The 26,272-nt window shown below is 33.4% G+C and overlaps 1 protein-coding gene across 1 annotated transcript; it reads right to left on the bottom strand.

Annotated features, from left to right (window-relative positions):
* Positions 1-20,470: 20,470 nt before the first annotated feature.
* Positions 20,471-25,617, bottom strand: LOC142231013 (uncharacterized). The gene is made up of 2 exons (XM_075301632.1): positions 22,180-25,617; positions 20,471-22,117 (listed from the first exon to the last, which is right to left on the bottom strand). The coding sequence occupies exons 1-2, from the start codon at positions 25,615-25,617 to the stop codon at positions 20,471-20,473; spliced, it is 5,085 nt and encodes a 1,694-aa protein (XP_075157747.1).
* Positions 25,618-26,272: the final 655 nt, after the last annotated feature.

Below are 26,272 nucleotides of genomic sequence, written 5' to 3'. Positions count from 1 at the left end.
TATGGGCAAAAGAAGTTTTTCATATAAAAATTTAATTTTTTTAGGTTTTGGGTGGATTTTTCAATTTTTTGGGGGTGGTCACGAATTAAAGTCCTTTTCGCTCTAGGACGCATATTTAAGGAGATATGGGCAAAAGAAGTTTTTCATATAAAAATTTAATTTTTTTTTGGTTTTGGGTGGATTTTTCAATTTTTTGAGGGTGGTCACAAATTAAAGTCCTTTTCGCTCTAGGACGCATATTTAAGGAGATAAGGGCAAAAGAAGTTTTTCATATAAAAATTTCAATTTTTTTAGGTTTTGGGTGGATTTTTCAATTTTTTGGGGGTGGTCACGAATTAAAGTCCTTTTCGCTCTAGAACGCATATTTAAGGAGATATGGGCAAAAGAAGTTTTTCATATAAAAATTTAAATTTTTTTAGGTTTTGGGTGGATTTTTGAATTTGTTGAGGGTGGTCACGAATTAAATTCCTTTTCGCTCTAGGACGCAGATTTAAGCAGATATGGGCAAAAGAAGTTTTTCATATAAAAATTTAATTTTTTTTAGGTTTTGGGTGGATTTTTCAATTTTTTGGGGGTGGTCACGAATTAAAGTCCTTTTCGCTCTAGGACGCATATTTAAGGAGATATGGGCAAAAGAAGTTTTTCATATAAAAATTTCAATTTTTTTAGGTTTTGGGTGGATTTTTCAATTTTTTGAGGGTGGTCACTAATTAAAGTCCTTTTCGCTCTAGGACGCATATTTAAGGAGATATGGGCAAAAGAAGTTTTTCATATAAAAATTTAATTTTTTTTAGGTTTTGGGTGGATTTTTCAATTTTTTGGGGGTGGTCACGAATTAAAGTCCTTTTCGCTCTAGGACGCATATTTAAGGAGATATGGGCAAAAGAAGTTTTTCATATAAAAATTTATTTTTTTTTAGGTTTTGGGTGGATTTTTCAATTTTTTGAGGGTGGTCACAAATTAAAGTCCTTTTCGCTCTAGGACGCATATTTAAGGAGATAAGGGCAAAAGAAGTTTTTCATATAAAAATTTCAATTTTTTAGGTTTTGGGTGGATTTTTCAATTTTTTGGGGGTGGTCACGAATTAAAGTCCTTTTCGCTCTAGAACGCATATTTAAGGAGATATGGGCAAAAGAAGTTTTTCATATAAAAATTTAAATTTTTTTAGGTTTTGGGTGGATTTTTGAATTTGTTGAGGGTGGTCACGAATTAAATTCCTTTTCGCTCTAGGACGCAGATTTAAGCAGATATGGGCAAAAGAAGTTTTTCATATAACAATTTCATTATACCCTGCGCCACACTGTGGAACAGGGTATTATAAGTTAGTGCATATGTTTGTAACACCCAGAAGGAGACGAGATAGATACATGGTGTCTTTGGCAATAATGCTCAGGGTGGGTCCCTGAGTCGATATAACCATGTCCGTCTGTCCGTCCGTCCGTCTGTCTGTGAACACATTTTTGTTATCAAAGTCTAGGTCGCAATTTAAGTCCAATCGCCTTCAAATTTGGCACATGTTCCTTATTTGGGTCAGAATAGAACCCTGTTGATTTTGGAAGAAATCGGTTCAGATTTAGATATAGCTCCCATATATATTTTTCGCCCGATATGCACTAATATGGACCCAGCAGCCAGAGTTTTATACCGATTTGCTTGAAATTTTGTACAAACATAACACTTGGTCGTGTAGTCAAGTGTGCAAAATTTGATTGAAATCGGTTCAGATTTATATATAGCTCCCATATATATCTTTTGCCCGATATGGACTTAAATGGCCCCAGAAGCCAGATTTTTGGCCGAATTTGGTTAAAAGTTTGCACTAGGGGTACAATTGGTAGTATAGTCAAGTGTGCAAAATTTGATTGAAATCGGTTCAGATTTAGATATAGCTCCCATATATATCTTTCGCCCGATATGAACTAATATGATCCTAGAAGCCAGAGTTTTGGCCCAATTTGTTTGAATTTTTGCACTAGGAGTACAATTAGTAGTGCAGTTAAGTGTGCAAAATTTGATTGAAATCGGTTCAGATTTAGATATAGTTCCCATATATAGCTTTCGCCCGATTTACACTCATATGACCACAGAGGCCAATTTTTTGCTCCGATTTAGTTGAAATTTTGCACAGGGAGTAGAATTAACATTGTAGCTATACGTGCTAAATTTGGTTGAAATCGGTTCAGATTTAAATATATCTCCCATATATAGCTTTCGCCCGATTTACACTCGTATGACCACAGAGGCCAATTTTTAACTCCGATTTAGTTAACATTTTGCACAGGGAGTAGAATTAGCATTGTTGCTATGCGTGCCAAATTTGGTTGAAATAGGTTCTGATTTAGATATAGCTCCCATATATATGTTTTTCTGATTTCGACAAAAATGGCCAAAATACCAACATTTCCTTGTAAAATCGCCACTGCTTAGTCGAAAAGTTGTAAAAATGACTCTAACTTTCCTAAACTTCTAATACATATATACCGAGCGATAAATCATAAATAAACTTGTGCGAAGTTTCCTTAAAATTGCTTCAGATTTAAATACTTCCCATATTTTTTTTACTAACATTGTGTTCCAACCTAGTGCATTAGCCGACTAAAATTTTGAGTCTATAGATTTTGTAGAAGTCTATTAAATTCTGTCCAGATCGAGTGAAATTTACATGTATGTATTTGGGACAAACCTTTATATATAGCCCCCAACACATTTGACGGATGTGATATGGTATCGAAAATTTAGATCTACAAAGTGGTGCAGGGTATAATATAGTCGGCCCCGCCCGACTTTAGACTTTTCTTACTTGTTTTTTTTTTTAGGTTTTAAGGAGATATGGGCAAAAGAAGTTTTTCATATAAAAATTTAAATTTTGTTAGGTTTTGGGTTGATTTTTAAATTTTTTGGGAGTGGTCACGAATTAAAGTCCTTTTCGCTTTAGGACGCATATTTAAGGAGATATGGGCAAAAAAGTTTTTCATGTAAAAATTTCAATTTTTTTAGGTTTTGGGTGGATTTGTCAATTTTTTGGGGGTGGTCACGAATTAAAGTCCTTTTCGCTCTAGGACGCATATTTAAGGAGATATGGGCAAAAGAAGTTTCTCATATAAAAATTTAAATTTTTTTAGGTTTTGGGTGGATTTTTCAATTTTTTGGGGGTGGTCACGAATTAAAGTCCTTTTCGCTCTAGGACGCATATTTAAGGAGATATGGGCAAAAGAAGTCTTTCATATAAAAATTTAATTTTTTATGTTTTGGGTGGATTTTTCAATTTTTTGGGTGGATTTTTCAATTTTTTGGGGGTGGTCACGAATTAAAGTCCTTTTCGCTCTAGGACGCAAATTTAAGGAGATATGGGCAAAAGAAAAGCGAAAAGGACTTTAATTCGTGACTACCCCCAAAAATTGAAAAATCCACCCAAAAAATTGAAAAATCCACCCAAAACATAAAAAAAATTAAATTTTTATATGAAAGACTTCTTTTGCCCATATCTCCTTAAATATGCGTCCTAGAGCGAAAAGAACTTCAATTCGTGAAAACAATTTAAATTTTTATATGAAAAACATCTTTTGCCCATATCTCCTCAAATATGCGTCCTAGAGCGAAAAGGACTTTAATTCGTGACCACCCCCAAAAAATTGAAAAATCCACTCAAAACCTAAAAAAATTGAAATTTTTATATGAAAAACTTCTTTTGCCCATATCTCCTTAAATATGCGTCCTAGAGCGAAAAGGACTTTAATTCGTGACCACCCCCAAGAAATTGAAAAATCTACCCAAAACCTAAATAATTGAAATTTTTATATGAAAAACTTCTTTTGCGTCCCCATATTTAAGGAGATATGGACAAAAGAAAAGCGAAAAGGACTTTAATTTGTGACTACCCCAAAAAATTGAAAAATTAACCCAAAACTTAAAAAAAATTAAACTTTTATATTAGAAACTCCATTTGTCCATATCTCCTTAAATATGCGTCCTAGAGCGAAAGGGACTTTAATTCGTGACCACCCCCCCAAAAAATTGAAAATCCACCCAAAACCTAAAAAAATTGAAATTTTAATATGAAAAACTTCTTTTTCCCATATCTCCTAAACTAAGCGTCCTAGAGTGAAAAGGACTTTAATTCGTGACAATCCTCCAAAAACTTTAAAAATCCACCCAAAACCTAAAAAAAAAGAAATTTTTATATGAAAAACTTCTTTTGCCCATATCTCCTAAACTAAGCGTCCTAGAGCGAAAAGGACTTTAATTCGTGACGACCCCCAAAAAAATTGAAAAATCCACCCAAAACCTAAAAAAAAATTAAAAAATTTATATGAAAAACTTCTTTTGCCCATATCTCCTTCAATAGGAGTCCTAGAGCGAAAAGGACTTTAATTCGTGACCACCCCCCAAAAAATTGAAAAATCCACCAAAAACCTATAAAAATTGAAATTTTAATATGATAAATTTCTTTTGCCCATATCTCCTTAAATATGCGTCCTAAAGCGAAAAGGACTTTAATTCGTAATAACCCCCCAAAAAAAATTGAAAAATCCACCCAAAACCTAAAAAATTGGAATTTTTATATGAAAAACTTATTATGCCCATATCTTCTAAACTAAGCGTCCCGGGGCGAAAAGGACTTTAATTCGTAACCACACCCAAAAAATTGAAAAATTAACCCAAAAATTAAAAAAAAAAATAAACTTTTATATGAGAAACTTCTTTTGCCCATATCTCCTAAAATATGCGTCCTAGAGCGAAAAGGACTTTAATTCATGACCACCCTCCAAAAATTGAAAAATCTACCCAAATTCTTAAAAATTTAAATTTTTATATGAAAAACTTCTTTTGGCCATATCTTTTAAAATTAGCGTCCTGGAGCGAAAAGGACTTTAATTCGTGATCACACCCCAAAAGTGAATAATCGACCCAAATCCTAAGAAATTGAAATTTTGGTCATATCTCCTAAACTAAGCGTCCTAGAGCGAAAAGGACTTTAATTCGTGATCACACCCCAAAAGTGAATAATCGACCCAAATCCTAAGAAATTGAAATTTTGGTCATATCTCCTAAACTAAGCGTCCTAGAACGAAAAGGACTTTAATTCGTGACCATCCCCCAAAAAATTGAAAAATCCACTCAAAACCTAAAAAAAAAATTAAATTTTTATATGAAAAACTTCGTTTGCCCATATTTCCTTAAATAGGCGTCCTAGAGCGAAAAGTAATTTCATTCGTGACCACCCCCTAAAAATTTAAAAATCCACCCAAAACCTAAAAAAATTTAAATTTTGATATGAAAAACTTCTTTTGCCCATATCTCCTAAACTAAGCGTCCTAGAGCGAAAAGGACTTTAATTCGTGACCACCCCCCAAAAAATTTAAAAATCCACCCAAAACCTAAAAAAAATTGAAATTTTAATATGAAAAACTTCTCTTGTCCATATCTCATAAACTAAGCGTCCTAGAGCGAAAAGGACTTTAATTCGTGACAATCCCCCAAAAACTTTAAAAATCCACCCAAAACCTAAAAAAAATTTAAATTTTTATATGAAACACTTCTTTTGCCCATATCTCCTAAACTAAGCGTCCTAGAGCAAAAAGGACTTTAATTCGTGACCACCCCCCAATAAATTGAAAAATCCACCCAAAACCTAAAAAAAATATAATTTTTATATGAAAAACTTCTTTTGTACATATCTCCTTAAATATGCGTCCTAGAGCGAAAAGGACTTCAATTCGTGACCACCCCCAAAAAATTGAAAAATCCACCCAAATCCTAAAAAAAAATTGAAATTTTTATATGAAAAACTTCTTTTGCCCATATCTCCTTAAATATGAGTCCTAGAGCGAAAAGGACTTTAATTCGTGACCACACCCAAAAAATTTTAAAAATTAACCCAAAAATTGAAAAATGAAACTTTTATATGAGGAACTTCCTTTGTCCATATCTCCTTAGGTTAGGCTAGGTTAGGTTATGTGGCAGCCTGATGTATCAGGCTCACTTAGACTATTCTGTCCATTGTGATACCACAGTGGTGAACTTCTCTCTTATCATTGAGTGCTGCCCGATTCCATGTTAAGCTCAATGACAATATAGACGAGTCCGAACGGCGTTCCACATTCCAGTGAAACCAATTAGAGAAGCTTTGAAACCCTCAGAAATGTCACCAGCATTACTGAGGTGGGATAATCCACCGCTGAAAAACTTTTTGGTGTTCGGTCGTAGCAGGAATCGAACCCACGACCTTGTGTATGCAAGGCGGGCATGCTAACCATTGCACCACGGTTGCTGCTATCTCCTTAAATCTGCGTCCTAGAGCGAAAAGGACTGTAATTCGTGACCACCCAAAACCTAAAAAAATTGAAATTTTTATATGAACAAATTCTTTTGCCCATATCTCCTAAAGTAAGCGTCCTAAGCAAACAGGACTTTAATTCGTGACCACCCCCAAAAATTGAAAAATCCACCCTAAAAAAATTTAAATTTTTATATGAAAAATTTCTTTTGCCCATATCTCCTAAACTAAGCGTCCTAGAGCGAAAAGGACTTTAATTCGTGACCATCCTCCAAACAATTGAAAAATCCACCAAAAACCTAAAAAAAATTAAATTTTAATATGAGAAATTTCTTTTGCCCATATCTCCTTAAATATGCGTCCTAAAGCGAAAAGGACTTTAATTCGTAATAACCCCCAAAAAATTGAAAAATCCACCTAAAACCTAAAAAATTAGAATTTTTATATGAAAAACTTCTTTTGCCCATATGTTCTAAACTAAGTGTCGTGACCAACCCCAAAAAATTGAAAAATTAGCCCAAAACTTAAAAAAATGAAACTTTTATATGAGAAATTTCTTTTGCCCATATCTTCTTAAATATACGTCCTAAAGCGAAAAGGACTTTAATTCGTGATAACCCCCAAAAAATTGAAAAATTCTCCCAAAACCTAAAAAAAATTAATGTTTATATGAAAAACTTCTTTTGCCCATATTTCCTAAACTAAGCGTCCTAGAGCGAAAAGGACTTTAATTCGTGACCACACCCCAAAAAATTGAAAAATCCACCCAAAATCTAAAAAAATTGAAAATTTTATATGAAAAACTTCTTTTGCCCATATCTCCTTAAATATGAGTCCAAAAGCAAAAAGCACTTTCATTCGTGACCACCCCTAAAAATTTCAAAATGAACCCAAAAATTAAACAAATTGAAACTTTAATATGAGAAACTTCTTTTGCCCATATCTCCTTAAATATGCGTCCTAAAGCGAAAAGGAAAAATCCACCCAAAACTTAAAAAAAAAATTTAAAATTTTATATGAAAAACTTCTTTTGCCCATATCTCCTTAAGTATGCGTCCTAGAGCGAAAAAGACTTTAATTCGTGACCAACCCCCCAAAAAATTGAAAAATCCACCCAAAACCTAAAAAATTGGAATTTTTATATGAAAAACTTCTTTTGCCCATATCTCCTTAAATATGCGTCCTAGAGCGAAAAGGACTTTAATTCGTGACCACACCCAAAAAATTGAAAAATTAACCCAAAAATTAAAAAAAAACTAAACTTTTATATGAAAAACTTCTTTTGCCCATGTCTCCTTAAATATGCGTCCTAGAGCGAAAAGGACTTTAATTCGTGACCACCCTCAAAAAATTGAAAAATCCACCCAAAACCTAACAAAATTGAAATTTTTATCTGAAAAACTTCTTTTGCGCATATTTCCTAAACTAAGCGTCCTAGAGCGAAAAGGACTTTAATTCGTGACCACCCCCCAAAAAATTGAAAAATCCACCCAAAACCTAAAAAATTGAAATTTTTATATGAAAAACTTCTTTTGGCCATATCTCTTAAAATAAACGTCCTAGGCGAAAAGAACGATAATTAGTGACCACCCTCCAAAAATTGAAAAATCCACCCAAATCATAAAAAAATTAAATTTTTATATGAAAAGTTTGTTTTGGCCATATCTCCCAAACTAAGCTCCCTAGTGCGAAAAGGGCCTTAATTCGAGACCACCATAGAAAATCCAAAATACCACCCAAATCCAGATAAATTCGGAATATTTATATGAAAAACTTATTTTGCTAATATCTCCTAAACTATGCGTTCTAAAGCGAAATGGACCTTAATTCATGACCACCGGTTTAATTAGACAGTAAGCACACCCTCAAAATAAAATGCTTCTCTAACATACGTTCCAAACATATTTTGAAGGAAGCACACATATTATTGGATATTGCCGAAACATTATTATGTTTGCTTCAGGGATCCGGAGCGGAGCGGAGCAAGCGGGAGCGGCATTTCTAAAATCTGGAGCGGAGCGGTTTCCAAATGAAAAACTGCTCCGCTCCGAATAAAATATTACTTGAATGAAATGTGTAACTTTGAAATTACTTAGTACTTAGCGTAGTGTGAGTAAACGTTTTAAATGTACGATATGTATTTTTGTACGTACGTACATTGAAGAAAACACAAAGTGTTTTTTTAGTGATTGTTTTCAAAAACGGCAAATGTCAAAATATATCTCTAGTATGTATTGTAAAAGTAACAACAGTACTTTCGATCAATTTCATCCCGTATTACTACAAAGATGTTTGTAATGAACGCCAAATAAATGCAATTAAACGATCTTATTTATATTTAATTTTTTAGTTTTCTACACTGAAAAAAATATTGTCGTGAAGTCAAAGATTTCATGTCCTTAGAATAAGAATACAAATTTTGCTTAACATGGAAGACGCATTTCTCTAAAATAAAGTTTTTTTTCCTTGTCCAAAAGTCAATAAACTTTTGAATGAAGTTGTAATGTCCTTATATTAAAGTGATTTTACTTAAAAATGTGTATCATAACATGAAAGATAAAATTTTTGAGGTAAGGTCAACGTATCTTTAATAATTAAAAAAAAATCTTAATAAAATTGTATTTAAATTTGTTTACTTTTTGCATATTGCCTACAAAGCAAAAATTCGTTAAAAAAATAAGACAAGTTTTTCAACACTTTATATTAAAGACGCTTTTTACTTGAAACATAGCATAATTTCTACTGGAAGTCGAGTCTTAATATGGAAAATAAAATTGTCGTTAACTCGTTTTTAAAGGATTTTGATAACAACTGATGAAAAAATCTAAAAAAAAAATAAAAATTAACATTTGCTTCCTAGAAGCAAGTACATAACCCCCAAATTTAAAAGAGAATTGCGTCTTTAAAGTATCCTTACTTGTATTCTCCGCTTCTTTGGCTCGGAATTAATACCCAAACTGTTAAAGTAAAGACAAAATCTTTGGAACCGGGCATGCGTTTTTTCAGTGTAAGGACATTCATATTTGCTTTATTGTACTATACCCTAGCATTCTCTTATTTCTGATATTAGTTCTCGAAAATTTAATTAAAATTATGGATAGTTTCAATTTTGGTTGAAAAATGTGCGCATATACATTTATTTTAATTTTTTCTCACATTGAAAACTAATGACTTGATTTGTATTATTGCATGTTATCTACTTTTTTGAGAACGAACATTTCTTAAAAACGCTGTTCGAAAATGTATTTTTACAATAAAGGGGAAAAAAGCGAAATTAGGTAACACTAGATCTACCATATTACCATGTAGGTATACCATGGACTGATTTCGATGGAGGTTGTTGCAAACATACACTGAAAAAAAGCATACTCGGTTCCAAAGATTTTGTCTTTACTTTAAAAAATTTGGTATTGATTCCGAGCCAAAGAAGCGGAGAATACAATCAAGGACACTTTTAAAACACAATTCTCTTTTAAATTTAGGTTTTGTGTACTTGCTTCTAGGAAGCAAATTTTAATTTTTCGCTTTCTCAGCTTTTTTTTCTTCATATGCTATCAAAGTCCTTTAAAAACGAGTTAACGGCAACTTTATTTTCCAAATTAGGACTCGACTTCCAGTAGAAATTATGCTATGTTTGAAGTAAAAAACTTCTTTAAAATAAAGTTTTGAAAAACATGTCCTATATTTGAACGATTTTTTGCTTTGTAGTCAATATGCAAAAAGACAACAAATTTAAAGACAATTTCATTAAATGTAAAGAATTTTTCTGAATTATTAAAGTCAAATTGACCTTAGCCTATAAATTTTTTGTTTCATGTTAAGATACCCATTTTTAAGTCAAATCATCAAATATTACAAAACCTTTTCTCTACGTCTGTTGCAAAACAAAAAAAAACTTTCGGAGAGTAGTTACTTCTACTCTGTGTATAGACTTTTAATTCCAATCAGCGTTGCCGTTTTGGTCCGATCGGACCAAAATTGGTCCAAAAGATCTCTAATTTTTAAATTTGGTCCGATGGTCAGACCAAACAGAATTTGGTCCATTTTGGTCCATTTTCATAAATTTGGTTTCTATCAAATATTAAATAGTAGATGGTGCACCGCAAAGAATGTTGTCGGGAGGCCAAATATTTCACATGCTTAAAATACGAATACGAATTTTGCTTAGAATAGAAGACATATTTCTCTGATATAAAGTTTTTTCCTTGTCTAAAAGTCTCTAAACTTTTCAATGAAGTCTGTTTGTCCTTATAGCTAAGTGATTCTACATAAAAATGTGTATCCTAACATGAATGAAAATTTCGTTTTAATGAAGTCAAAATGGATTTAATATTTTTGAAAAAATCTTCAAAATTAATAAAATGTTTCAACACATTGTTTTAAAGTCATTATACCCTAAACCACATAGTGGTTAGGGTTTTTGGGCACAAGGACGAACGCTATTGAATTTGGAAGAAATCGGATCAAATTTAGATATAGCTCCCATATATATGTATCGCCCGATTTCGACAAATGGGGTCACGCTGTGCTTTTTTTCAAACGGATCGTCGCCAAATTTGACAAAAGGTAATCTTTTTCATCGCCCTTCAAGTCTGCAAAATTTCATCCAAATCGGTTCAGATTTAGATATAGCTCTCATATATATGTATCGCCCGATTTTCCCAGATTTAGCTATAGCTCCCATATATATGTACCGCCCGATTTTTCTCGAAGAGGAGCGGAGCGTGGAGCGGAGCGGAGCGATTTTTTTTTCTCGGAGCGGAGCGATTTTTTTTTCTCCGGAGCGGAGCGGAGCGAAAAAAATGGACCGCTCCGGATCCCTGGTTTGTTTTATATGAACATATTATATGCTTGAAGAATTTTCTCCCAAAGAAGATTGTGCTCAAAAAAAATATTTCTGCCTAATTGCATATTCCCTCACATCTTTCTCGCTTCCACGAAGTTTTTTGTTCTTAGCTCCTTTTTCTGTATACAAACCATATTGAAGATATTATTTAACTTGGTAAATTACAATACATATATGTTTTTATTAAAAAATTTATTTTGTACTTGAATCATTTACAGATATTATAAATATATGTATTTACTTTTTCACCTAGGTGTATTATATGTATTATGTATTGTCCCATTTTACGTCATTTTCTTTCCGTTACAAAAGTATGTATTGATATTAACAAATAATAATAATAAATATTTTTTAAAAATATATGAACCAATGTTTATTTTATGGGTACATGGTTAGTAAAAATCACACTAAAATCAAGCGCATATAAAATAACATCGAATACGGTTCGGGTTTAAATCAAGCATAGTGGGATTATATTCAAGAATAAAAACGATCGATCCAAGCCTTAATTCCGCTTAAAACAAGTTCGTTTTGGCTCAAGTTAAGCGCTAATTGGGTTTAATATAAGCTTAAATGCGGATTGAATCAAGTACAGATTATGATTAAATAGAGCTCCATTAAGCTTGAATCAAGCACTTTCCGTAGGGAGCCACCGTGGTGCAATGGTTAGCATGCCCGCCTTGCATACACAAGGTCGTGGGTTCGATTCCTGCTACGACCGAACATCAAAAAGTTTTTCAGCGGTGGACTATCCCACCTCAGTAATGCTGGTGACATTTCTGAGGGTTTCAAAGCTTCTCTAAGTGGTTTCACTGGAATGTGGAACGCCGTTCGGACTCGGCTATAAAAAGGAGGTCCCTTGTCATTGAGCTTAACATGGAATCGGGCAGCACTCAGTGATAAGAGAGAAGTTCACCACTGTGGTATCACAATGGACTGAATAGTCTAAGTGAGCTTGATACATCGGGCTGCCACATAACCTAACCTAACCTAAGCACTTTCCGTACTTAAAAGAAGCACAAACGCGATTAAAAATTTCTAAAATGAAAAAATCCGTACTTAATATTTTCGGGATTGAATTAAGAATTTCGCACTTGTATTTAGAAAAACCGTACTTACCGTACTTTTGACACCGCTACGGCTTGAATCAAGTAAACTTTCCTCTATTAATTTTTTGGGGGTACATTTTCTATTTAATGCCAAGCGCATAGCCAAAACAAATGAACTCATAAAACAGTTTTCCAAAACAACATACAAGCAGTTTCACAGAAATTGCTCTCTTTTGATTCTCACGCTGTGTTATATTGATATCTTTCGTCAACCCTCCCGGATTCCATTTCTATTTCTTTCTCTATACTCTCTCTCTCTCTGTCGCTCTTTGAATAATATATCATAAGATATATATGTTTATTCGAAATTTGTAAATTTATATATGTTTACATTTACACATATTATTTTTATGAGACATTCATGTCCAAAACATAATATATTCTAACATATATATCCCAAACATTTAATGCTAGTTTAGCAACATTACATTTTTGCACTTAAATATATTGTGTTTGAAAAATTCTGCCCGAAACATATTTTGTTTATATCGGAACATATGAAAAACATATTTTTCTAATAGTGCAAGACGGGCATCGCTACGTCAGCCAATATATCATCATGACCCAGAATATATACACTTTATGGGGTCTAAGATCAATATTTCGATGACGGAATGAAAAATATAGTATACCGCCATCCTAATATATAAGTATATGGCCCTCTAAATGCCGTCTGAAAATTCGTTCATATAGGGTCGAAATTATTTATAGGCTCCTCAGAACTTTCCACGCAATCCAGGGTGGAGGGTACATAAGATTGGGCCCGGTCGAACTTGGTTTTAATGTGATATAGATGTTTGACATCGAAATTTTGAATATCGCCCCTATATCCTTTTCATGTTGCAATTTATTATTATAGAAATCCCAAAAATATATGGTGGTGATATTTTTGATCTGCTGAATTCGAAAAAAATATTTAAAAAATTTTTATGGAACAGTTTTTGAGATATCTCGCGATTTTTAGTTTTTCGCGTTTTTTTCACTAAACACTAATTTCGATATCAAAAACAGGCAATCAAATTTCTCTTTAATATGCCTCTTAATTATCCAAAAATAGTTGATCCAGAAAAGTTGAAAAAAAAACACTTGTTTGAGTATTTAAACAACGCATACTCAAATGACTCAACGTTGTACAAGTTGGCAGAGAAAGAAGAAACCACATGAGTCAATTGTTCGGTGTTTGTTTGATTAAGAATGGATAAGTTGGAAATTGTATGGTATCTATATAATACACTGCAAAATATATACTACGATGAAAGCAATTATTAATAAGTTTAGTTTATGGATTCAATTACGGGAATGATAATATCCAAACACCGATGCCATTTAAAACATTAATTGAACCAATTGAATATTTAGTTCATCATCTGTTTGGTTGATTTAAATCATCTGTTGGTTTGATTCAAAATAGAAGAACAGTTCCCGGGTTATGTCCGATAGTCTGTGTGAATCGCATTTGATAATAGATATAATCGGTTCAGATTTAGGTCGTATCTATTAACCTTTTTTTTTCAATTTTGTACACTAAACAAAATATGAACCTAAGAAGAAAAATTATGCAACCTAAACTAAAAACACAATATTAAGTAAAAATTTTTTAAAATAGAGAATTTTTTATTAAAATAAATTTAGTAATTTTTGCTTTAAAAATGTTTTCTTTTAGAAAATGAATCATTGAAATTTGCGTCCCTGTGTTAATGTCGTACATCTGTGAAATGAGACAAATTTTCTTTAAAGGGCCGAAACATGTTACTATCGTGAGATATCAATTTGTTATGGTGAGAAAAAAAATTTATTTTGCTGCATGTTATAATTATTTATAGGTAGCCTTAATTCATCAGGTGACTTTAAGTGGCTCATCATTTAACTTTTGTTGTTATTAAAAAATAAAATGAAATTAGAAATTTGGAAATTAGTCACACACATGGAAGAAATACGTAAATATTGTCTTTATTACAAGCGGGTCCAAATGGCCAAAAATCTTGCACGCACATTAATAAACATTTCTCATGAGTGATACAGAATTCGAACAACAATTTTTGTATTTGTTTATTTACTTTTTACTGACATTGTGATGAGCTGTATTTATATTATTGTTGTTATTTTTGGGCTAGTGAGGCTACCTTACAAATAATTGTACCATGGTTTGCTTTGCTAATTTTTTTTTAACAAATAAAACTCCTTTTTTGTTTTGAGACAATAATAATAATAACAAGTATACACGGACTTAAGTTCGACCGGCCGAATCATAAATACCCACTATTTACCATGTAATTGTTTTCTTACACAGAAAAACATTCGTAGTTAAACTACAGCTGAATTTAACTTATTTTTAATGGAAAAAATTATTTGTTTATAGTTAAATTTTATTATTTTTTTCGAAATTTTCTACAGCTTAATGAAATCTTACTTTTTTAAGTATGTCTCAAACATTTTATGTGGGTATAAAGCACAATGACCGTACACATAAGATCATTGTGATCTAAGCAAAATAACATTTTCGTACTATTCCCAAAAAGAGTAAGAATGAACTATTCTATGGTTACAAGTATACACGGACTTAAGTTCGACCGGCCGAATCATAAATATCCACTATTTACCATGTAATTGTTTTCTTACGCAGAAAAACATTCGTAGTTAAACTACAGCTGAATTTAACTTATTTTTAATGGAAAAAATTATTTGTTTATAGTTAAATTTTATTATTTTTTTCGAAATTTTCTACAGCTTAATGAAATCTTACTTTTTTAAGTATGTCTCAAACATTTTATGTGGGTATAAAGCACAATGACCGTACACATAAGATCATTGTGATCTAAGCAAAAGAATATTTTCGTACTATTCCCAAAAAGAGTAAGAATGAACTATTCTATGGTTTAAATAAGGTCATGATTCGGCGCCAATGATTTTCTTCTTTACTTTTATTTAATTTTTTCTTCTATGAGAGGATCTAATTTCGTGCAGTTAAAAGTACAACAGGGCATTCAATTTTCCAGGTTTTAACAACGCTTTGTGGAAATCTCAAAATGTGGAGTACAATTAGTTCATTTTCCGCACGATTTAGTCCATCTTCTTATAAAACAGTTTACTTTTTTTCGGTGTAGAAAACTCTTTGTCAGGTTACTTTAAAATACACATATAGAATATCAAGTGGATTTGATGACAGATACTCTGCCAACAAACATATATACCAAAATAGAAATTGGGAGACTGAACACATGGGAACTATACCAAAACATGGACCGATCAACACCATATTCGCTACACCTATTAACGAACCAAAAATCTAAATTCTAATCTAATCTAAATTTTGAATTTCCGCTAGATCGGATACAAGTTGCGGTGTCTCGAAGTCAAATAGGGAGACCAGTCTATATGTGGGGTATATCAAAATCGATCGATACGCCCCATATTCTGCTTTCTTATGTGTCGACTCAAAATAGCTCTTGATTTGGAATTTCAGGCAAATCAAATAAAAATTGGTATGTCTACACATTTAAGAGGTCAAATTGTATTACTCGTATGTATAATAATGTTGCCGCTTGCCTATATAATGCCTATTTGACGCTGAGGCCAATACAAGAATGAATTTAAATTTATGTAGAAATAAAATAAAAAAATCTGAAGATCGGTCTATATGAGGTAAATACGAAAACATGAGCCGAAACACACCATATTCGGCGTACATATGCTTAGACCCAAAATATCTCCAGATTTTTAATTTGAGGTAAATAGAATAAAAATTGCGGTGTCTAGAAGCCCAAGAAGTCAAATCAGGAGATCGGGCTATATGGGTGCTATACCAAACCGTGAACTGATACACACCATATTCGGCACACTTATTTGTGAATCCAAGATATCTGTCTGTTTTGAATTTCAGGCAAATCGGATAAAAGTTCGGATGTCTAGACGCTCAAGAAGTCAAATATGGAGAAAGATATATGGGGGCTAAACTAAACCTTGGTCCGCTACCGAAATGGACCGAAATTGCCTCTAAATTTTTAATTTTAAGTAAATCGGATAAAAATTGCGGTTTCTAGAAGTGCAAGAAGTAAACTCCAAAGATCGGTCTGTATGGGGGCTATACCAAAACATGGGCCGATGCACACCAATTTGCGTTCATAAAATACCTCTAAATTTACAATTTCAGACAAATCTGATAAAATCTACGGGTTCTAGAAGCCCAAGAAATAAAATCGGGAGATCGGCCTATATGGAGGCTATACCAAAACATGGACCGATACACACCATTTTCGGCACACCCATTTGCGGTCCTAAAATACCTCTAGATTTCTAACTTCAGACAAATCGGATATTACAGTTCCTAGAAGCCCAAGAAGAAAAATCGGAAGATCGGTCTATATGGAGGCTATACCAAAACATGGACCGATACACACCATTTTCGACACACCTATTTGTGAGTCTAAAATACCTCTAGATTTCTAATTTTAGACAAATCGGATAAAAACTACGGTTTCTAGATACCCTAGAAGTAAAATCGGGAGACCGGTCTGAATGGGGGCTATACCAAAACATGGGCCGACACACACCATTTTCGACACACCTATTTGTGATTCTAAAATATCTCTAGATTTCCAATTTTAGACAAATCAGATAAAAACTACGGTGTCTAGAAGCCCAAGAAGTAAAATCTAGAGATCGGTCTATAAGGGGGCTATACCAATACATGGACCGATACACACCATTTTCGGCACACCCATTTTCGGTACTAAAATACCTCTAGATTTCCAATTTTAGGCAAATCGAATAAAAACTACGGTTTCTAGAAGCTCAAGACCCCAAATCGGGGGATCTGTTTATATGGGAGCTATATCAAAACCTAGGACACCGATAACGTCCATCGTCGAACTTGACCTTCGTGGAGACAAAAGACGAATCTGTGCCAAATTTCAGGACGATTGCGCCATTATTGAAGACTGTAGCGTGATTACAACAGACGGACATGCTTATATCGTCTTACAATTACACCCTAATCAAGAATATATATACTTTATATAGTCGGAAATCGATATTTCGATGTGTTACAAACGGAATGACAAACTTATTGTACCCCATCACCATTCCATGGTGGTGGGTATAAAAATATAACAAGATAACCGGAAAAATGTTTGTTTCATATAAGCCGCCGATAACGCGACCAAACGTAATCGGTGCAACACTCTGTCTCAGACCCCATAAAGTAGAAGAAAGTCCCCTCTAATAGAAGAAAGTATTAACTAAAAGTGAAGAAGAAAATCATTGGCGCCAAATCATGATTTTAACCATACAGTAGTTCATTCTTACTATTTTTGGGAATCGTACGAAAATTTTCATTTGCTTTAGTTCATATTGAACTTATGTGTACGGTCATCGAACTTTATACTCAAGTTTAGTTCATAAAATATTTGAGACATACTTAAAAAAAACGAAAATTTCATTGAGCTGTGGAAAATTTCGCAAAAAGTAATAAAATTTAACTACTAACAAATAATTTTTTTACAATAAAAAAAGTTAAATTTAGCGTTAGTTTAACTACGGACATTTTTTTCTGTCCAATTAGCCACAAAATTCCCAAAACAATTTTTTTGTTAGCCTGTTTTAAATTGTTTTCACATCTTGTAAAAGAGTCAACGTTTATCACTAAAATTCTATACCTTTATTCCAAACAAACTTCTTTACAGCGAAAAACGAAAGATTTCGTTTGGGAGGAAAGAATTATTTTTTTTGGTGTATGCATTCTAATAAAGGCCTCCAACATTTGCTTGCAGTTGATTCCAAACCAACATTAAAAGTGATAAAAATTTGAGGAGATCATATTGCTTCACTGTGTACACTCAAAAAAAGGTTACTTGAATCCAAAGATTTTGGCCTTCCTTCAAGGATTTTGGTATTGATTCCGTGGCACAGACGAAGCTTCTTTAAAATAAAGTCATTTTAAGCGACATATCTGGGTTAACATCTACAATAAATAAAATTTAAATTGACGTACAAACAAATGCCAGTGTAATAAAATCCATATTATAACGGATAATTCAAAGTAAGAAATGTTTTATTGCTTCCAAACAAAACTTTAAACCACAGATGCTACGTCCTGAAAATAAGTCTTTGCTTATATTTGAAGTGTTTTTATTTTAAATCTAAAGATTCAATATTTCGGTTAATTTAAGGACGATTTCTTTAAATCAAAAATGTGTTTCTTTACTTTAAGGAAAATTTGCCTTAGTTCAAAGATATACAACTTTTTCGGAGTGATGCAAAAAAAAATTAATGAAAACAAATTTTGCAACAAAGATGATAAACTTTATTTTAATTAAAATTTCATTATTTTAACCCTTGCACTACCGAAATAAACCTAAGGTTAAAAACTTTAATTTTTCTTCTTTTTTTACTAGTACTAACAGCATGTAAAACAAAAATTGTCATGTTGAGATCCTACCTCAATTACTTCAAGAGCTATATGAGCTTGTTCTCAAAATTTGATTCTTGAATTGTGTGAAAATGGCCTTACGAAAAGAAGCGCTTTTTCTTTGAGAATAAATACAAAAAAACAACCCGAAAAATATCAGCTATAGTTTTTGTATAAATGTCCATTTACTAGAAATATACAGTGCGAAAATTGTCTCATATTTTCGTATTTTTCGTTTATTATTAAAGAAGTTTATAAAAATATATTTTAGTGCCCACCAATATGGAAAATATGTATAGCTTAGTTAGATTAAAGCCTCCACTTTAAAATAACATCGAGAAATAAATCGAAACTAAGTGGGAAAATAGAATTTGGTGTCTTTTTCGAATGTCCTTCTAAGTGGACATCGGTAGTGAAAGGGTTAAAGAAATTTGTCCTTAATATTTTGTAAATTGCGCAACCTAAAATTTAGTTTGCGTAATCTTTAATATCACGTAAATATTTATTTCAGTGTGCACACATTCGACCTCAAAAGCAGAATTTAGAAGAATGCCCCCTTCTGTTTGTTCTGGGTGTCTGTTTTATGTGTCTTTTGTGTGTTTCTCGTTACTTTCTGCATGGAATTTCTAAGCTGATATAAAAAAGCCAACGAAACAAATTCATTATTACAATATTTATTCGAGCTTATTGGACAGGAAGATTAAGGGAATTGGTATTATTAAGTTACTGTTTCAGTGTTGGCCACACAAATTCATTAATACAATGAACATTTTCATGTATCACCATTTTCTGTTAAACAATGAAACGGAAAAAAATTCACAAAAAATTTTCCAATCAGAGTTTCAATTGAGTTTTAAAAAATATTCAATTAAACATTTTATTGATACAACAAATTTTTTAATTGAAACAAAAATCAATCACAAATATTAATAGTATCAATTAATTTTTTAATTGGATCAATTAAATATCTAAATGACTTTCAATTAATTTTTTAATTGATGCTATCATGTCTGTGATTGAAGACATTTCAATTAAAAATTATTGGTGTTTGCACAGAACCACAAAGTTGATATGTCGCCCGTAGAACAACTTAGATTTTGTATTATATTTTTACCCGTTCAAACATTGCCTTATAAAACACAACGACCGAGTAAAAATTCTGTTTATATAACATGTTTTATTGCAATTATAATTTTTCAATGTAATGTGCCGAACAACAAGAGTTAATATTCTATTTGTTTTAATATAAAAAGTTTAAACATTGTTTTCCTTTATTCAAGCAACGCGTTGGTGACAAACAATAATCGACAACTAACTTTAACCTTGATCATCTCTTCCCACTGAACCACGAAAAAACCAAAAGATGACAGTTATTGATATGTATGTATGTACATACATACATGCATTCAACCAATGCATCAAATAACAAGCGAAAGCATAAACGATATTTATGCTTTGTTGTTGTTGTTTTCTTCAACTATACCCACGACCAACATAAGCAGTGGGAAGAGATCGATCAAACCAAAACAAACTATAATAACTAATGTAACATTAAATGATCGACAACCAACGAAAAACGAATATAGGTCATAGAACTAAAAGAGAGTAAAGTAAATAAACGAAATGAATTTGAAAGTAAATATTAGGGTGGGGAAACATTAAAGGGATGTAAATAAAATTTAAATAAAGAAAAATTAAACGACTAATAAAATAAATAGTGAAGAATAAATAAAATAAAAACAATAAATTAATAAATATATAAATTAAAGTAATATAAATGACATAAAATACGATCTGCCCCAACATTCTCCCGCCGTTGAAACCTCCATGTTTCAAACCTCTTCATTATTTGGTAGGGGAGCCACTTTGTGAATTGGCCGAGAACAAATGCCAGATTTAGTTTTCAGTTCAACCACACGAACCTTTCCATCACGGCCTAGAATAGGTTTTGTAACACGAGCTAGTAACCATTGTTGTGGCGGAGTGTTGTCTTCATGTATTAGAACTAGTTGCCCTTCTTTTATGTTGTTATTGTCTTTGAACCACTTTGACTTTTGTTGTAAAGATAGCATATAATCTCGGGACCACATTTGCCAAAATTGTTGTTTCAAAAATGAGACCCTTTGCCACCGAGACAATAATGATGATTGGGATGAATCGATATGTTTATCGGGAACTGCAACCAATGAAGAGCCAATAAGCAGATGACCAGGCGTTAGGGCTTCACCATCATTGGGATCGTTTGATATTGGAGCGATGGGGCGCGAATTTAAAATTGCCTCAACGTCAATTATGACTGTTTGTAGCTCTTCGAAAGTAAGATATGCTTTGCCAACGTTCTTTATAAGTAGCGTTTTTGTAGATTCGACGGCTGCTTCCCACAGTCCGCCAAAATGTGGGGCACGGGGAGGTATAAAACAAAATTCGAAACCAAGTTGACAACAAAGTGATTTCATGTCGTGGACCACATCATCTCGAAAAAGACTTTCTTTTAATTCTTTGATTTGGTTACGTGCTCCAACGAAATTAGTGGCGTTGTCGCAATACAACTTTTGGGGTATGCCACGTCTTCCAACAAATCTTTTCAGACACAAGATGAAATTGTTTGTCGATAGGTCCGAAACTAGTTCTAAATGAACTGCCTTGGAAGTGAAACACACAAATACAGCTATGTATGTTTTATAAGGCACTTTTCCTCGGATACGGTACGACGTCATGAATGGACCACAAAAATCAACACCAGCAATCAAAAATGGTCGTTGAGCTCGAAGTCGATCTGATGGCAAGTTTCCCATCAGCTGTTCCATCATTTTCGGTTTGTAGTGAAAACAATGAACGCAATTGCGAACAACTTTGCGTACAACATCTCTGGCGTTTACAATCCATATCTTCTGGCGCAATAGTCCCAACAACACTTTTGCTCCAGCGTGTAAATGTGAGCGATGAACATGCTCAATATACATTTTAACGAAGCGATGGTCTTTTGGTAATAGTGCTGGAAATCTTGCATCATAAGGAATGGGCGCTTGGGACAAACGACCACCAACACGAAGAATTTTGACTGTGGTTGCTCCAAGTGTCATCTCATGTACAAATGGTGAAAGTTTTTGAAGCGATGGGTTTACCAGACCACCATTACTCAGTGATTTGATATCGGCACCAAAACACCACATCTGGATGTGAGCCACAATTCTCCAAAAACCTTCTTCTAATTCATCTGGGGACAAATGAATTACATCAGAAATATTCACATCTTTCTTAGCGGGACATCTGTTGAATATACGAAAAATATAAGCAATTATTCTAATAAATTTAATATATGAAGAATGCTTATCGAGAAGGTCGTCTATGATGTTGACTTCTGATGAATTTGCCACAAAAACAGCTGCCTTTCTACGTTCGAGAATTTCGATGTTCAATTGTTCTTCAGTTCCGGGCCATTTTGTAATATCTTCTTCCAAAAACGAATTTCCTCCGCGCTACATCCACGCGAGACCACATCAGCAGGGTTACTCTTCGAAGGGACGTGTCTCCAGCTAACATTTCTTGTTTTCTCCTGTAGTTCAGAAATACGATTTGCCACAAAACAATTCAACGTCGAAGAATGTAATTTAAGCCATTGTAGTACGATTTTGGAATCAGTCCAAAAATATATCGATGAGACAAAACTTGAAATTTTTGGTTGTATTTTGAGCCATGTTTTATTCAGCAATACTGCTGCGCACAATTCGAGCCGTGGTAGTGATTGTGCCTTAATTGGGGCCACTTTGGATTTTGCAATTAAAAGTGTCGTTTTGTATTCTCCCTTAAGACAAACTCGATAGTAAATACAACAACCATATGCTCGTTGCGAGGCATCAGCAAATCCGTGAATTTCTCCAAGAGTATCATTTGAGGTTAAAACATACCTGGGGACTTCAACTTTATGTATGTAATTTAAATCCGATTTAATTTGGAGCCATAATGATTTAAGATGTTCAGTTAATGGGTCATCCCATCCAATGTTTTGCACCCACATTTCTTGAAGAAGTATTTTGCATCGAATGACAAAGGGGCTCAATAGTCCAAGCAAGTCATAGATTTTTGACACAATTGACAAAACAGATCGTTTTGTAGGATTCATCACATCTGGTAACTCGAATCGATAAGTAAAAACGTCCTCCTTGGGTTTCCAAGACATACCCAAGGCCTTCGCCACTTCATCTTCACTTGTTTTAATGGTGATTTCTGCATCTTGATTTGAACCAAACATAATGTTGTTGCTGTTCCATTTTGCTAATTCAAGGCCATGGAAACTTAATATTTTTACTAACTCGTTTTTCTTTTGAGCCAGTGTTTCAAGGTCGTCAGCTCCGGTGAGTACATCATCCACGTATAAATCGTTGCGCAAAACTTCAGAATCACAAGGATGCGAGTGCGAATATTTATCTGCAATGAAAAACAAACTACGAATCGCCAAAAATGGGGCGGCAGATAAACCGTAGGTAACAGTATTCAGTTGATAAACCTTTAAATGTTCATCTTTTTGATTTCTCCATAATATGAGTTGATATTTTCTATCATTTTCATCTATTCGAAATTGTCGATACATTTTAGAAATATCATCAGTAAAAGCATACTTGTGTAAACGAAACGAAAATAGTGTGGTGATCAGGTCTTGTTGTATTGTTGGTCCAACCATCAAAATATCGTTCAATGATTTATTTGACGAACTACGAGAAGATGCATCAAATACAACTCTAATTTTTGTTGTAGTACTTTGTGGTCTCAAAACACAATGATGTGGTATTATGTAATAGGTACCACATAACGGTTGATTATAGAGCGACATGTGACCCAGGGACAAATACTCATCCATGAATTCTTTATACATTGACTTCAATTGTAGATCACGATCTAAACGTCTTTCCAGGGACAAAAAACGTTTTCGAGCATCTTCGAACGAATCGCCGAGACATTTGGGATTTTCTTTAAATGGCAAGAGGACCACAACTCTTCCATCAAAATCTAATTTAACATTTTCAACAAAGTGATTTTCACATGCTGCTTCTTCTTCGGACAACATATTGGGATTCTTTTCGTATTCTTCTACTTCCCAAAATTTGTTTAGAGTTTTATCAAGATCCACTTCTAAAGAATTGACCATCAAATTGCATGTAAAATTTGATCTCGCTTGACCAGTACTTGCGATACCACCAACAATGTATCCAAAAACAGTATTGGTAAGGTTTGGCATACCATATCCAAGAGAAATTAGACCATCAAGTAATAAATCAAAAAATACTTCAGCACTCAAAAGAATGTCAATATGTTGCGGTTTGAAAAACAATGGGTCAGCTAACGGTATATCGGTGGGAATTTTCCAATTTGAAGTATATATGTACTCACCGGGCTGTACAGATGCAATTGTTGGGGTGACAGCAAATGTTGATGACCACTGGAACGAACTAATTCTCGATTTTATTGTAGCGGACACGGTAAATTTAATTCTGGTTCTAACTTCTCCGATTCCCGAAACTTCTTGTGAATATGGTCGAAATTTAAGCCGAAGCCTTTTTGCAGTTTCTTCTGAAATGAAATTGAGTTCGGAGCCGGAATCAAGTAAAGCTCTTACTGGTTGAAAAGTTCCACAATAATCTTTGATGAGAACGACAGCAGTTGGTATGATTGCCCTTTTACATGAGCGAGCCACAAGCGAAACTGGATTTTGATTACTAGTTGAAGGTTGCACTGTAGTAGTATTCGAAATGGTTGACTGTCCCGAGTTGTCTGGACTAAAAATGTGCAACACTGAGTGGTGAGTTGAATTACAAACTCTGCAACGTGATTTTGATGGACATTTTGAAACCATATGTCCCTTTCGCAGACAATTAATACACAGGCCACTGCGTTTTACAAAATTAAAACGATCGGGAACTGCTATTGCCGAAAACGAAGAACAAGTTTGCAGATAATGATCAGTTGAATTACAATATACACAATTTGGATTTGGATTGACGAAAGTATGGGCAGTGCGATTAAAATTTTGCTTGGGCTTGACAAGTTTTGCTTTTTCACCAAATTCTGTCTTTTTTCCATGACTTTCGAGAAATTGACAACGAAGACTCAAAACATCATAGCAACAATCCCAAGAGGGTAACGATTTATATTCTTGTTTTTCATCATAATTCTGTTTTGTATCTGCATCCACTTTATTCAAAACCAAATGTATTAAAATTGCGTTCATAACATCTGCTTCAGACCCAAGCGACAACAAAGAACCACGAACAGCCGAAACAGTGTCAATAATATTCCGCAATGATGAGCTATCACCTTTTGCCATTTTCGGAATATCGAAAAGAGTGTTGATATGTTCCAAAAAAATCAATACCTTATTGTCATAACGTTCCTGGAGCCGTGTTAGTGCTTTCGGATAATTTTCCTCCGACACTTGAAAAGCTTCAACAACTGCCAAAGCGGGACCACTGAGACAGTTCAATAAATAATTGAATTTATCAATTGGGGTAATAGTTTGATTTTCATGGACCATGTTGTTAAATGTCGAAATAAATCTTTTATACTCGCCATATTTTCCATCAAAACGAGGCAATTTCAACGAAGGCAAACGAGATTGTGTTGAAATTCCGGCAATTGAAGCATTCATCAAAGTAGTATCACCAGGTATAGAACTACGACTTTTGTTCAGAAGGCCCAATATTTTTGCCTTTGCTGTTATGAAAAGTTCTTCCAAATCATTCCTCGATGTGTCAGCCGGACTAAGTGTTTCTATTTGAGTTTGGATGTGGCACAACTGTTTGAAGTATGATTCCAAAATTTGCAAACGACACTCTAAAATAGTGGAATCTACTTTTGTACCATCTTTTTCTACCTTTTTATGCATGTTGCTGATATTCCTCTTCATAGAGCTACGTTGCTGTTTAAGAGAAGACAAATCAGCACCACTTGCTTCGTCAGAAGCATCATTATCGTCTCTCGTCATATTGCAAACTTAAGAGAACGTCAACGACGAAAGAGAAAATTGCGTTTCTTATATTTCAGGAACAACAATTTTGCAATTAGCGCTTTCAATAAATATGGCGCTAATTTCCACTAAATTGGAATTTTATGTATCACCAAGCCAAGCTTTATAATTGTTACGTAACAACAATTCACTTTGATTCTGCTAAGAAACTCCGAGTTGAATTTCTTTCAAAATAATTACGACGGCAGCAATTAAAGTTGGTGTCCAAAGGTACAAAACTAACAGGATTTAACATCAGCAGTAGGGGCAACGAAAGCACGAATAACACAACAATGATGAAATACCCCACACCACTTCAAATGTACGAAAACCTTTTTCCACAACAAATTATTTTCAACTTTAAACACTGACCGTCCTGTCACGGTCGCCAAAATGTTTGCACAGAACCACAAAGTTGATATGTCGCCCGTAGAACAACTTAGATTTTGTATTATATTTTTACCCGTTCAAACATTGCCTTATAAAACACAACGACCGAGTAAAAATTCTGTTTATATAACATGTTTTATTGCAATTATAATTTTTCAATGTAATGTGCCGAACAACAAGAGTTAATATTCTATTTGTTTTAATATAAAAAGTTTAAACATTGTTTTCCTTTATTCAAGCAACG

This window comes from Haematobia irritans, chromosome 3 (genome assembly GCF_050003625.1).
Source record: "Haematobia irritans isolate KBUSLIRL chromosome 3, ASM5000362v1, whole genome shotgun sequence".
NCBI classification, from domain to species: domain Eukaryota; kingdom Metazoa; phylum Arthropoda; class Insecta; order Diptera; family Muscidae; genus Haematobia; species Haematobia irritans.
Note: the sequence above shows the minus strand (reverse complement) of the source record. Positions and strands in the feature narration are given on the sequence as shown.